The 14,408-nt window shown below is 40.0% G+C and overlaps 1 protein-coding gene across 4 annotated transcripts in view; it reads left to right on the top strand.

The window, feature by feature from the left end:
* Positions 1–5,120: 5,120 nt before the first annotated feature.
* Positions 5,121–14,408, top strand: part of IKZF2 (IKAROS family zinc finger 2) — a 145,225-nt gene continuing 135,937 nt past the window's right edge. For all 4 annotated transcript variants that reach the window (XM_034785838.1, XM_034785836.1, XM_034785837.1 and 1 more), the window contains exons 1-3: positions 5,121–5,336; positions 8,113–8,161; positions 8,940–9,044. In XM_034785838.1, coding sequence (XP_034641729.1) covers positions 8,128–8,161; positions 8,940–9,044 — 139 coding nt within the window. In that variant the 5' untranslated portion in view covers positions 5,121–5,336; positions 8,113–8,127. The remainder of the gene's footprint in view (positions 5,337–8,112; positions 8,162–8,939; positions 9,045–14,408) is intronic.

Raw genomic sequence — 14,408 nt, 5'->3', positions numbered from 1 at the left:
CCCATTTGAAAGATGATGAAGAACTTAGGCACAGATATAGTAAGTGTCCGTGGTCCCACAGGAAATCTGTGGCAGAGATGGAAAATTAACCCAGCTCTCCTGAGTCCCAGTCTTGTGCCTTAACCAAAAGATCATTCCAACTGCTCCACTAAGTAAAATTGATAAGTGCTTGGTGTAGAATATTATGGAAACTCCAGTCTCAGCTCCTGAATTAAGGCTGAGTTGAGGTTTGCATTTAAAGCAGGATTCAGCCTGTGATGCCAGGCAATAACTATAGGATTATGATAAAGATTTTAGTGTTCATGGTCCCGGATTAGATCAAACTGATTTTAAAGACACATTTGTTCTTTTTTTACTTTTACTTTTGCCATTATTTACTTGTTCAAAAGACCCTTAATGTTTGAGAAGTTACAGGGCATCAAAAGCAAAAATAAGAAAGAATCTGAAATGATTAAATAAAAGGCCCTAATTTTCATCAAAATTTCAACAACAACAAAATTAGGAAGAATTTTTCACTTACATTTATTTCACCCCCCACAGAGCTGATCAAAGTTTTTGAAATACTAATAAAATTTCAAATTTAGAAACTGAGAAAAAATTAATTCCCAACCCAACTCACCCGGTTTTTGACCCATCTGGAGAAGCAGTATAGGGCTTGTCCACAAAGGGAAACTGATCAGCGGACCTATAGTGGTATAATTATCCAGCTGTAGCTACACTGGAATCTCTCCTCTCCCCATGTGGATACTCTATTCCAGAATAAAGTGATTTTGTAAGTCACTTTATAAGATCAGTTCTTTATAATCACTTTTATTCTGGAATAGAGTGTCCACATGGGGAGAGAGAGATTCCAGCATAGCTATTGTGAGATAATTATACCCATGTAGACAATTTCCCTGTGTAGACAAGACAAGTCCATAGGTGTGGAAGTCAGAAGATCTGCTTTCTAGTCTCATCTCTTAACACTCAATATGGCCTTGGGCTAGTCACTTGATTGCTTTATCTTTTCCTATATAAAATGAGAACAGTAAAACTTACCTACTTCACAGGTGTTTTGCAATGATTAATTAGCTAATATTTGTAAAATGCTTTGGAGGTGTAAAGAGCTATATATAGACATTAGCCTTAGTGTCTTTGATTTCTGTAATCGCTTCTCTGAAGTATTGTCAATAACTTATCTTGATTCAGAGAGCTAGACAACAAAGTGCTTTACAGGGCAATATTGATTTTTGTAATACTATAATTTAAAAAAGTGTAGCTTGATTTGGTGTGGGACAATTGTGCTCTCAAATCTGGGTGAGTAGGATTGAGAATGGAAATACCAACTCAACATTGACTACTGAGTTTTAGGCACCATAAAATCCCAAAATGCAGCATGAAAAAGTGATAGCTTTTGGCTGTCTTGGTAAGATAGCAGCAGCCCTCTGTTAACACAGGCAGAGTGAAAATCCATATGTTGCAATCAGAAAATGTAATTCAATTATAAATAAAAGAAAATCCAACATACTTAGGAAATAATTATTTCTGATTATGTTATATTAAAAGATGTGTATACACATAATTTGAAAGAAATGTTATGAGAAGATCATTATAACTTATGTGAGATTTTATATTTAAATAAACTGCTTCTCCCTCTCACAATACAGAAGATAATAGCTGAACATTTTCAGGATTGCCTTAGAATAGCGTATGGTATTATTTCATCAAGCATCAAATGCCTTTACAGTATATTCTATGATTTAGTTTTTCATAATACACATGATGTATTTTCACCCCTAAAGTGAAATCCTAGCCCCACTAAAATCAATGGGTGGTTTGCTATTGACTTCAATGGGGCCAAGATTTCACCCCTAGTGTCAAATTCTGTTCACATCCCTAACGTGAGTCCTGCCATTGGAGTCAATGGAGCCATATTCTGATATGATAGTAGTAGTACCATTATAACTCTCTGATTCAGTGAGATCAGAATCTGGTCCAATGAGAGTACACGCATAAGGCAAGCAGAATTTGATCCTTAAAATGAAGAAAACATTATTTAATTTGCATTTTTATTTTATGGCTTATAATTAATGTATCTCTATATACATTATAGGCTGCACTGATAGCACCGCCGACAATTGCCCATCACTTCCCGTTCTACTACCCTGTTTTCAGTTGCTTAGACTTTGGTTTCAGCCCCATTTGGGCTGAAATTTTCCATGCCAGGTGTCTGCCTCAGACTGATTTTTCTTCAAAGTTTCAAAGAATGGAATTTGGGGATAATAGGTTGTTTTGCTCATATTGGAAACAATTCTTATGACTGTTTCGTTGAGAAGCGCTAGCATCTCCGTGCTTTGGAGCGGGGGCTTGAAATTTGGCACGGGAAGTCTCCCTGGTGTCAAGAATATGCCTTTGGCTGTCCTTAGGAAAAAGATGCCCAAATTTGGCCAAGTTATAAGCCTCTGAAAAAGTCTTTGTTCACTCATGCTGAGTACACATTTGATTGACAGCTAAATTCTCTGAAGATTTCATCTGTCCAGAGCATGCTTCAGCCAAGGACGATAGGGGCTGAGCAAGATTTCCCTGCACTGCTCCTGCTCCTGGCTGCTGAGGGGCCAGGCACCAAAACTGACCACAGGGAGAGTATCTGTACTGTGCTCTCAGAACTCCACCAGCTGGTGCCTAGGCAATGTGATGGAAGAAGTTGCCTGACCACAATACGTAGGGGCCGAGAGCTGTCCTTCCATCTGTGGAAGGAGCCAGGTTAGGAGTTTGGGGGGGGTGGGGGTGGGAAATGGGACTGAAATTGACTGGACAAGGAGACTGGAAGGTAGGGTGGGGAATGGGGTGGGACACTAAGATCGGATAAGGAGCCCAAGATGGGGAACACTGGGAAAGGGGGTCAGGAGGTGGGGGTAGGGAGAGCCTCGGTCTCAGTCCAGAACCATGGAGGAGAAAACTGGGACTGGGCCAATGGCACAATGGGGGAAGGGTGGAAAACAGAGGACTGTTCAGGGCAGGCTGGAGGGGAAAAGGGTCAGGCTTGAGGGATATGGGCACAAGGATCTGTGACCTCTAGCTAACACTCCCCACCAGAACCTGGAATGGAACCCAAGCTTCCTGAGTTCGTATACATGCATTCCAGAAACATACAGCAATGTCTATGTGTGTGTGTGTGTGTATTTTATATATGCACACAGAGATTCATATACACATACACATAAATAAATAAAATATTTCCAAAATAAAACACTCCCCTGCACATACTTCATCTCGTGGGGAGAGGATGAGAGACCACATGATGGACAGTAGTCACATTGCTGAATGCACTGCTGGAAAGCACTCAGATACTATGGTGCTGAGCACGGTATGAGACCCTAAATAGAAGAGAATAGAGTCTCTCATTGCTCCGCTGTCAGCAAATATCTGTGAAACCCTCTGGCAAAATGTGCATCTCATCCTCCTCTGGTGACTGGTGTACATAAGGTCTGACAACCAACTACTATAGCAGCTACTCTGTTAGCGCCAGTGGCCGAGAGTGCACAGGCCACCTGAATACTGGCATTTCCAAGACGTTGAGTGTTTAACGTTGCAAATTTAATGTTCTTTTAATGCAGTTTTGTGTGTAATACAATATATGTAATAAAATGTAGACAGCATATAAACAATAGCTCAGAAAGTAAGTGGGAATTGCTTCCTTTCATCTCACTGGAGCATTAACCCTGACACCTAATGATGATATTTCAAAGTCCATCATCAAATTAACTAATTCAATATTGATCAAAGCATGAAAGAACAAAAGGAATGATCATGTTGGGCCTGACCCAAATCCATTAAAAGTCAGGGGAAAGACTCCCATTGTCTTCAGTGGGCTTTGGATCGGGCTCCATATCAAGACCTGCACAGTCCATGGTGAGTGACATTCAAATTTCCACATATTATTTTAGCCTCACATCTGAGTGAGTCATGCATGATGGTGGGGAGAATAGTACCAATTGCCCTGCTAAACTGACTCCTACATATATGACCTGAGGATACTAAAAAAATAATTTATCTCACACTTACAATGAATGTCCAACTGAAAAATAATAATGGATTTGAAACATTTCTCTCCTCTTTATTGTTTCCTTTTGGGTTTTTCTCATTTAGACTGTAATTGGGGCAAAGCTAATAGACCAGATACACCTCTACCCTGATATAACGCTGTCCTCGGAAGTCAAAAAATCTTACCGTGTTATAGGTGAGACCGTGTTATATCGAACTTGCTTTGATCCTCCGGAGTGCGCAGGCTGCTCCCCCCCCCCCCCCCCCCGAGCACTGCTTTACTGCTTTATAGCCAAATTCATGTTATATCGGGTTGCGTTATATTGGGGTAGAGGTGTACTGTAGTTACAAAATTAAAAATCTACTATAGGACAGTACATTGAAATGATATGGGATTATAGGCACCAGCTATTGTTCAGTTTCGATTCGCCTTCATTTTACTTACACACCTATATGCACGGTGCTGTCACACTGTCTGTTACTCTACACTGACATTATAGTAAGCCATGCTGGCTGAGGTTTTCACGGCAGTTTAGGGGATTGAGACACACAACTCACATTCATTTCAATGGAAGTGATGCCCCTCAATCCTATCTCTAAATCTATAACCCGGAAAGGCTCGTTGTTGTTCTTTTTCATGCACAAAACACAATCTGATTCCTGCTGCCGTGTCTGTGATTTCACAGTGCAGAATCTAAGAAAGAAAGAAAGTTCAGGAATAGAACAGCTGAATCATGAATCGGAGAGCAGCAAAGTAAGTTCATGCAGGCTGCAGAAATGCAGCCCCAGGTCATGGCTTTCCTCCTTCCTCTGGCTCTGTGGTTCTCGTTCGGCAGAGAGGGATCTAAATGGCTCTTTCAGGCTGCACTCCAGTGTCTGGCGTGGGGAAGCAACCTTCAGAGCCTTTGCTGGGAGGGAGCAGCAGAAGCAGCACTTGTCCTGTAATCGATTGCCGAGTGTGTTGAGCAGCCCAGAGACACACTCCCAGATCCAGTCCTGCCTCTCTCTCCGACTCAGGGTGTCTCTGAGAGAGGCTGCCTGGGTGAGATGTGTGATGTGTGTGTGTGTGTGTGTCTTTGCCGGATCGGTTTCTCGGGGTTTGACCAGCTGTCCCAGGCTAACCCTGCTCTCTGAAGATGGAGGAAGTAAAAACAGGATTACCCTTAGCTACAGATCCACTGCTTACAGTTTCCATAACCAACTGCAGTGCCCAAACACACAAGCATTAGGCACAGAAAGCAAGGGAGAGGAGACACTAATAAAAACACAAAACAAAAGGGTGATGGAAGTGAGGTACTGCATGCACTGCTGAGGTAAATCTTCGCTTGGCATTTTGTTTTTCGGGGGGGGGGGGGGAGAAAGAGCTCTGGCTTATTTGTGTTATGGCTCATAGAAATCTCTCTGTGTGAATGTCTCCGCTTTGCAAAGGGGTGGGGGCTGGCTCCAAGTAAAGTGTAATTATATGTAGCATCTCTCGCGCTGGGATGGGATCAAATGACTTGTTGCTGTTAACCAATAATAATAATAAATCGGTCTGTATATGTGTGTTTGGAGGAGGGGGGAGATTAATATTATTATTTGTTGTAGGTTTAGCATAGTGACTGGCTTTCAGGGGTAGGATTGGCAAAGCCTTTCGGGGTCTTTTTTTTTCTTTCTTTTTTTTTTACAATTAAAATTCTTGTTTTCTGGGATGTTAATCGATTAATCAGTTCTCAGCTCTGGAAACTGACAACAAGGGTTTGAATTGCAATTTGCAACCGCTTCCTATTCTAGCTGCAGCTACCTGGGAGAAGGTGATCTAGATCCCTTTTTAGTATTATTTTAGTATTATTACTGGCATGGCACACACGATATTGAATAAGGCAGGACTTAAATTACTTTGACAGGTTGTGCTCTGGGCGGGGAGAGGCAGAGATGAAATTAAGATCTCTTCATTTTGCCAAGGGCCAAAAACAATCCTGTGAAGTTGGCCTAGGTTTATTGCTCTGTGTGGGTGTTTTTTTTTTTAACTTCTCTGTTCCTCCTCCCCCCCCCACTCCAAGTCCCCCCTTTCTTCCTCTCCTCCAGTTTTCTTGTCGATTCTTAAGGAACCGGTGGATCAAGTTTTTCTCTCTCCTGGTTAATCGCATTGCTGTAGCACTGGCTGACCTCTCTCCCCCTCTCCCTCCCTCTCTCTTTTTGTTCTTCATCTTTCCTGAAAGTATGTGCCATTCCTGAGCGAGTTTCTCAACAAGACCATCCCAAGGGAGGGAGACCTCGCTCTTTTTTTTTTTTCCTGTTCAGTTTCCCCACCGATCCGTTCGCTCTGAATGTTCTACTTGTAAGTTTCAGGGGACGGACGGGGCGGGGGAGAGGGGATTTTAATTTTGGGGAGGGGGTTAACTTTTCCCATCTCGCTATGTCTTCAGTACGATCATAACTATCTCTCCATTCGTGGTGGGCAGGAGGGGGTTAGCAGCGGAGATTTGCCATTACACCTGGGCATGGTGATCAAACTCTCTTTTTTCTTCATTTCAAATAATCAAAGAACATTTTCTTTTATGTATATTTCATTCCTTCCCCCTCCACCCTTCCCGTCCTTTCCTTTCTTTCCTTCCATTTCATTGGCTAGGATGGTCTTCTTTCCCTGTTGCTTCTGACGTGTTCTCCGCCCCCCCCCCCCCCCCCCCCCCCCTTTTTTTTTTTTTTCCCCTTTTTTTTTGGGGGGGGGTGTTTTTTTTTCCCTTTTTTTTTTGCGGTTTTCCCCCCCCCCCCCCCCCCCCCATGTGTGTCTGTCTACCTGTACTAGGGGGAAGATAAGTTAACATTGAAAGGGCTTGAGGAAGCTGCTTGTCTGTTTTTATTTTAAAGTGATCTCTAAAAGTTGTTACAATCAGTAATGGCAAGCGTTTGATAGCAGCTCTCCAGTTTGAAATGTAAGTGTTATGTGTACCGAGTGCCTTGGGAATTTGATCTGCCTTATACCAGAGAGGAACACAGAGAAAAGTTGTTGTTTTTTTTTTGGGGGGGGGGGGGGGGGGAGGACAAGGGGGGTAAGGGAGAGGGAAGTGGTTTTGGAGACAAGAAGTGAAGCTGCCTGTTTTCCAGTAAGTAATGGAGAAATTCCAGGAGCCAGGGCTAAATATACTCAGCGATCAATACAGAAATGGCTCATTGTGAATAATTTAGCTGCTTGGTGCAGTGAGAGTTTTGAAACTAAAGGCAAAAAAGGGGCCTTAGATGGAGAGAGGAAATAAAATTCTCCTCTGATTATGTCAGTTTCTTAACTTTTCCACTTAAAAGAATATAGTTACGATTATTGATTTCTTCCCCTGCCTCTCTCTCTCTTTCTCTCTCTTTTAATCAAATGAAAGCTAGGGGGTGTCATCCTATACAGTTACTTGAGTTTCTGGAAAGTAATAGCTTGTTCTATGTCAGCAAAGTGCTTCCAGAAACTTTGAGATTGGCACACACCACAAAATGCATGCTCTAGAAATATTAAATATGACATCCAGCCCCTAGTATGATAGATAGGTATGGTTACAATGAACAGGTGCATGCACAGGTGTCTGGGTGTGTGAGTGAGGATGCTCGATGGCCAATTGAAGACAAAAGGCTGTAATAACTCTGAAAGGAATATGGACACTGAAGGGTTTTGTTTTTAGTCAGAACATGATGAGCCACCATGGAATAAATGTGAAAAGGGCAATCTTTATAGTATCAACATCTTGGAAGACTGCTGTGGCTATGAGAATTGCTAATTGATAAAGCATTAAAATCCCAGTTAAAACATACCTGGTCCAATTGGAACCTCAAAAAAAAATCATTAAAGCAGCTGGAACTGTAATTAAAAATCAAATTATAGTCTCAACACAGCTCATCAAGATGCAAACTTACCTTTTCTACCCCCATCTGCAGCAGCTTTAGATCATTTGCCAAAAGAGTTCAGTGACTTACCAGTGCATGGCATGTGCTCATTTGCATGTTTCTTAGGTGCTGGTTGTAGCAGCAGCAGCAAAAGAGGCAACTACTAATGGCTTTAAGTAAGTTTAAGCATTTAATGGCTGATACTGGCAGGCATCTTTGAGGGTGTATTCTTTTGCCTTGTAGCACTGCACTTTGACTATGGAAGCAGAGGCTACTGATGGATATATAACATGTAAGTACTTTTATTTAATTTTGTTGGTTTACTTGTGAAGTCTCCTTTGCTTTCCTTTTCACAATATCTCTGCAGAAAGTGTTATACCCCCCCCCCCGAAATTCTTAACTTTCATTTGTGCTGTTATTAAACTCCATATTGTAAGAGAACGCTGGAGAGATACCATTTAACACTAAACTTTAGTGGTTATTTTTAAAAACCACTATATTATATACTTAAATATTTTCATAAGAGAGCAATGTTTATTTTATATAAAACATAAATGAGAAACAGGACAGAAACTAAATCATTTTTTACTGTGAGGCTTTTTAGTACTGTGCATTGCTCCCTTCTTGTTCATTAGGGAAAATATTTTACTTCGTTGAACTATTCTAGCTTAATAGCCAGCTACATGAAAATCATGAATCAAAATTGGAGTGGAAGGTCCTTACATCAGAATGATACTCCACTCTGCTCCAGTTCAGTCTCTAGTCTGTTAGTACCACAGTATGTAGAAATGGGCAAGTAATTCTAAGTTCTGTTCATGTAAAGCAGCCGGAGCAAGATTTGCACGTGTACTTTTTATAATCTGGGAGGATTGGAGGATACTTTTTGATTCTAATAAAAAAATATTATGTTTGTGGTCACTAGGAACCAATTTTAGTTGACTGTGGAGGAATCTATTAAAAGTGGAAGGCGGGTGGGTAGAAAAGAAGTTAGCAAGTCTGAATGCTGTGTAATTGGATAATTTTATGGCGCCATGGGACAAAAACCTAAGTGTTTTATTTTGTGAAAGCAGGTGACAATGAGCTTTCGCCCGAAAGGGAGCACTCCAACATGGCTATTGACCTCACTTCAAGCACACCCAATGGGCAGCATACCTCACCGAGTCACATGACAAGCAGTAAGCCTTCTTTTTGTGTATTTCTCTCTAGCAGCATATTTGGACTAGTTTAGTCTGTGGGGTCTTCATCTTGCTCACTAGACTAAAGCCACTACTGTAGATTTTGCTACCAAAGAAGAAAAGGACGGGACAGATTTGGTTTTGTTCATGTTAGTGTCTCTTCTAAACATGAGTCTGATTACTAGTCTGAAGTATCCCAAGGTGGCATTTGAGAGCTGGTCCTTACCTGTACCAGGTAGGAAACACTAGGTTTTACTAGTCCTTGTTTTGCTTTGACGGTTTTGAGATCCAAACAGCTTTTTAGCACGATTCCAAAAAGCAGTCTGAAATAGCTGTATCTAAAAAGCCCACAAGCTTTTATTTCAAAAAGGCTTGACTCAAGCAAAATCTAAAGTTACGCTATGCAGGCTTGATGGCTGGATATATTTTACTGTTCTGAATGGAAACTTCAGCATCCTGTTCATTACCTTAGCTTTGCTTTGAAAATTTCAGAAAATGGCCAGTATAAATTGGTAATTTATGGAACTCTCTCACCAGTTGAGTCTTTAACAAATTGAAAGGGTTTTGTTTTAGAACATCAAAAGAGAAACTGAGAGAGTGCAGAGGGACCTGTGAGTGTAACACTGAGAGTCAGGTGTACTTAATATTTTTGATGATGGATTTTTTCACCCTTAAATGAAACAACACCTTTCAGCTACATTTTGGAGCCTATACATACTTAAGAACATAGATTGTTTCACTGTTGATTACAATGTTTTATCAAGATACTTACCATAAAGTGCTTTATTATTTGTATTCAAAAGTAATTTAAACTGTATTGTTCCCAATATACTTTCAGTGGGTTTTTTTTCTTTGTGATACTCATTTTTTTTCTCTCTCTCTCTCTCTCTTTCTCGTGTGTGTGTGTGTGTGTGTGTGTGTGTGAGAGAATATATACAGTTTAAAAAAAAGTTGTACATTTCTCCAAATATTCTGGAAGGAAAAGTAAGGCATTAAGAATTTGTTTGTAATAATAAGTATATTATCTTCAAAGCCTTTTTTACTGAGAGGAAAGTGTTACTTTTCCTTAACAATTTCTCTTTACCTCCTGCAAATTACGAGTAAAATACAGAGTTTATGAGCCTTTAAAACTGAGGGTTATTATGAAGATCTCCAATTCTATACATGTTGCTAGAGAATGTGATTGCTAACACTCTGGGCTGAACTTTATATGACAACCTGTCCTAATTCAGCAGCTTTAGACCATTCCAATCCTGCTGCATTGGGATTCTGATTTTTTTTTTTTTTTTTTTTATTGGCTTATAAAAGTTTTACTACTCTCTTTGTTTACATTTTTATTAATGGGAAGGCTTCATCAGTGATAAGATTTAAAACAGTGGGTTTTTTTTTCTTTATCATATAGGCTAAAAACCAGGGTCTAATTAACGAGTAAAGCTGTCTGCTGAGTTCATGTGAAAATATGTTAGCATTTGATTTCACTTTGCAACGATTATTCTAGTTTAATCTCATTCATGCCTGCAACAGGCATGTTCCTAGTTCAGCATATGCACATGGCTCCTGGTGTTGGCGAAAATTCCTGAATATTTAATCTTGCATGTGTGTCAATAACTTTCACTGTTGTTGGCCTGTTTTAAGGATATGTTGGTGTGGACAAATGTAGGGCTCTATCCAGTGTTCTGGAAGCAGGTAAAATTTGATTTGGGATGCAGGACTTTTGCCTATATGATTGGAACCTAGGAATACGACCCCTTCTTTTTCATATAGAATTCTTCTTTTCATTACAAAACTAGATTTTTCTTCTGATCAAACATCAAAATGTTTTAGAATGAGGAGCTTTATCTCATGTCAAAAAAATCAAAGATGTTGATTAGCGGCTGTGAGGCTTTTGTTGCAGTTGAATTGGTTAGTTTACACATAGGGCCAAATCTTCAACCCAGTGGATACAGGCCAAATAACGAGGCTGTGCATTGGGGTCCACCATATGTTCCACATTCAGAGAGCTTCAGTAGCCCATGGGCCTCTACATTTTCCCTTTGCAGGGAGAAGAATGGCAATTGGAAACTGTTAAGTTGTGGATTTTCTTGCCTTTCAAAATTCCTGCTGCTACAATGCAAGCACACCCCATGAAGGTAGGCTCCATAGTAGGTAGGTAGAGAGGACGGGTACTCTGTGTGCACAGACCATGGGTCTGATTAGAAGTTGCTAGAAAGATCTTGATACACTGCTGGAGTGCCCATTTATTTTGGTACCAAGTGCGTGTAATTCTGATTTGATAGTGTTTTGCACTACTTTTGCACTGGTGTAAGTGGCGACACAAGGTACTGGGCAGTGCTGTATTGGGGTGGTTGTTTTCCGTGGGAGATGGATTGGGCCCCCAAATCCTTCACTCCCAGATTTACCGGCTGATCCCCCAAAGAAGTGGAACCTGCATTAGTTCTTCTGGGTCTGCAGGGGTGAAGATCAGGATTAGATCCTCAGTCCTGTGTTTTGAGCCATAGCTCTTATTTTAGCCATGTCCAGTTTAAACAGAGATGAAACCATGGTATTTTACTATACAGTAAAGAGTGCATCGAGCAGACAAGAGTGCAAGACTTGCTTCTGAACCAATCAAGCAGTTCTCACTCAACAGTAGTAAAATGATGCGCTTGGTGAAGAGTTCTTCATATTTATTAGCCTGTGGCAATTCCATGTTAGTAAGACTTTTGGCCAGGCCACTGATGTTTTCAGCTTCTGTTCCAAAAGGTTGCAGGTTAAATATTTTGGCTCATGTTGAAGAGTCTCTATTGCTTCCTTAACATAGTATCACTTTACGATATCAGAGTTACATGCATAGGTTACAGATGGGGCAGACACCCACTTTTCTTCCAAATGAGATGATCCTAAAAGATAAATCAGAGTAGATTGCTTGTCATAGCTAACTAATGATATGTATACCTTACAATATGCATCTCCCTTTAGCAAAGTACAGATAGGTATTGGCAAATACTCAAATAATTCTAAGTAACTTATTGTAAGTAGCCAGTTGAATAGACAGACTGTTTCCCTCCAACTCCAGTTCAAGAAATACTGTATCCAGTAGCATGCTTACATTGAACTACGTGTTTACACCGGCCCAAAGATGGAAGTTCTAGTTCACCAGTTACTCAGTCCTTACTTGGGTAAACTCTCATAAGTGCTCTGATCATGCTTGAGCTTGGTGTGGATGGATGTCGGTGCTTGATAGAGCCCCATTGACTGACCTCAGTACCACCCGTCCAAAGTTCATTGCAGAACAGGGACCGAAGGCCCTGATCCAAAGCTCATTTAAGTCAGTGGAAGTCTTTCCATTGAGTTCGGTGAACTTTGAATTGGAAATAAAATGGGCAGGGACTTGTCAAAACTGAACAAGATTCTCAGGAGAGGAACAATGTAAAAGCAGATGAAGCAGATAAATAAAGCAATTTTTAAAAGAAAGAAAGCTATTCCGGTGTTTTTCCACACTACATTCTTGCTATAGAATTTGTCTGAGAGGAAAACACTTTTTCCAGGTTACAATGGACTCAGGAAAAAGTCCACTGTAATACAAGGGCTCAGTTGTTTGTTTAGTTGACTTGACGACCACTCTGTGTAACATGAAAGATATTTCTCTAAATCCATTGTCTGCTATTGTATGGAAAATTAATAATGGCAGCTATTGGCGTCTGACCATGTCAGAGGAAAGTTTCACTTAAATTAGAGAGTCAAACGGTGTTACAATGAGTGTCACAGATGGCTTTCTTATTTCCAGGTCTAGATTCAAATACACCTTAAAATAGACAGAGTAAGAACAATAATAAATATTAAAATCCAACAATTTTGATATTTGATTAAAAAAATCAATGCACTTAAAAATATTTTTATAACAATGCAGAACAAATATTGAAGAATAAGAAGTAATTTGATAAGAAAATAATTATAGTTGCCTGAGTCAATTGCTGAATATGACTCTACTACAGTAGTTGGCTTTGGGAAACAATAACAGTAGCGGACTAGAAAGCTATTGGGGTGATTGTACCAAGTGAAGGGAATTCAAAAAGAGTGTTAAGAAGTTAGAATCTGTTATAGAGAAGTCAGACAAGACATTATTATAAAATTACCTATAATATATTCCAACCAATCAAAAAAGACTATTCTGCACCATCAATTGTGTCCCTTTTTTGTAACCTTAAAGCTCAAAATCTTGCTTGGTAGCTTTAATTTTCCTTCTGAATTGGAAACTCTAATACAACTCTTGTGTCACCTCTGTCATTTCCCCTGAGCAAAATGTTGCATTTACTGTAGGTGTATCAACTTCACGTCCCACCTCACATTTGTTTGACTAAATAAACACATCTATGGATTCTACCTTTTGCAAGGAAACGGCCTGAAATTAAATCAGGTTTGAAGATTGTGTCGTGATACAACCTTGGAACTTTTATTTATTTATTTATTCTCTTGTAGGTAATGAGCACAGCCATTAAGTTTTACAGGATGGCCAATGCAGAATAACATAAAGCAGTAGTTCTGGTTTCACAGGATGTCGGCCAATGACGTTTCTGGCCCAAGCTGATTTTAGAGAGAGGAAGGTTTTGTTTTTGTTGTTGTTGGTTGTTGTTTTTTAAAGTAATTTTGGAAAAAATTAACCATCCTCATTTTTAAAAACATTTGCATCACCCAAATCCCTCATCCAATTAACCTCAAACTTCTCAAGAAATATTCTCCCTGGCAGAAAAACATACATGAAGTTTTAGGCAAACTGGCGAGAAATTTTAGGCAAACTGGTTGACTGTTGGTGCAGTTAGAGGGGAAAAGCTCATGCTTTAGACATAAAGTTAGGCTTTGTGTACAAAGAAAAAATTTACTGCTTTAGTACTGAACATTAAAGTGGTAGGAAACCTTGCCCCTCTGTCCAGACACAGTTCTACTGGTATGAAAGTGCTTCTATAAGAAGGCAAATAAGCTATAATGCTATAAGACACCTTTATACTGGTGCAACTTAATCCATAGTAGAGGTTGTACTGGTAAAACTATTTTGGTTTTAAAAAAATCATACTCCTAATCAAAATGGTCATACCGGTACAAAATCTATGTATAGACCGGACCTTAGTCACAACCTGAACTATCCTGCGGGAGTGCTCTTTGTAACTAGAAGGCAGGTGAACCTAGCTTCACCTATGTATACTTTTTCCCAGTATCACTCCCTACCATATCACATACTTGGCAGTAAAAGCATTCCTCCCTTTTGGTGAGTGTTATAATGAGGGTGGAGTGGAATGATCAGCTAATCTTGTTTAAATACTATTTTATTCACACCAATAGACTCTTTTGAGAGGTCACCTACCCTAGCTTTGTTACAGGACACGCCCT

This window comes from Trachemys scripta, chromosome 11 (genome assembly GCF_013100865.1).
Source record: "Trachemys scripta elegans isolate TJP31775 chromosome 11, CAS_Tse_1.0, whole genome shotgun sequence".
NCBI lineage: Eukaryota > Metazoa > Chordata > Testudines > Emydidae > Trachemys > Trachemys scripta.
The sequence above is the reverse complement of the archived record's forward strand: the minus strand, read 5'-3'. Positions and strand labels throughout refer to the sequence as shown.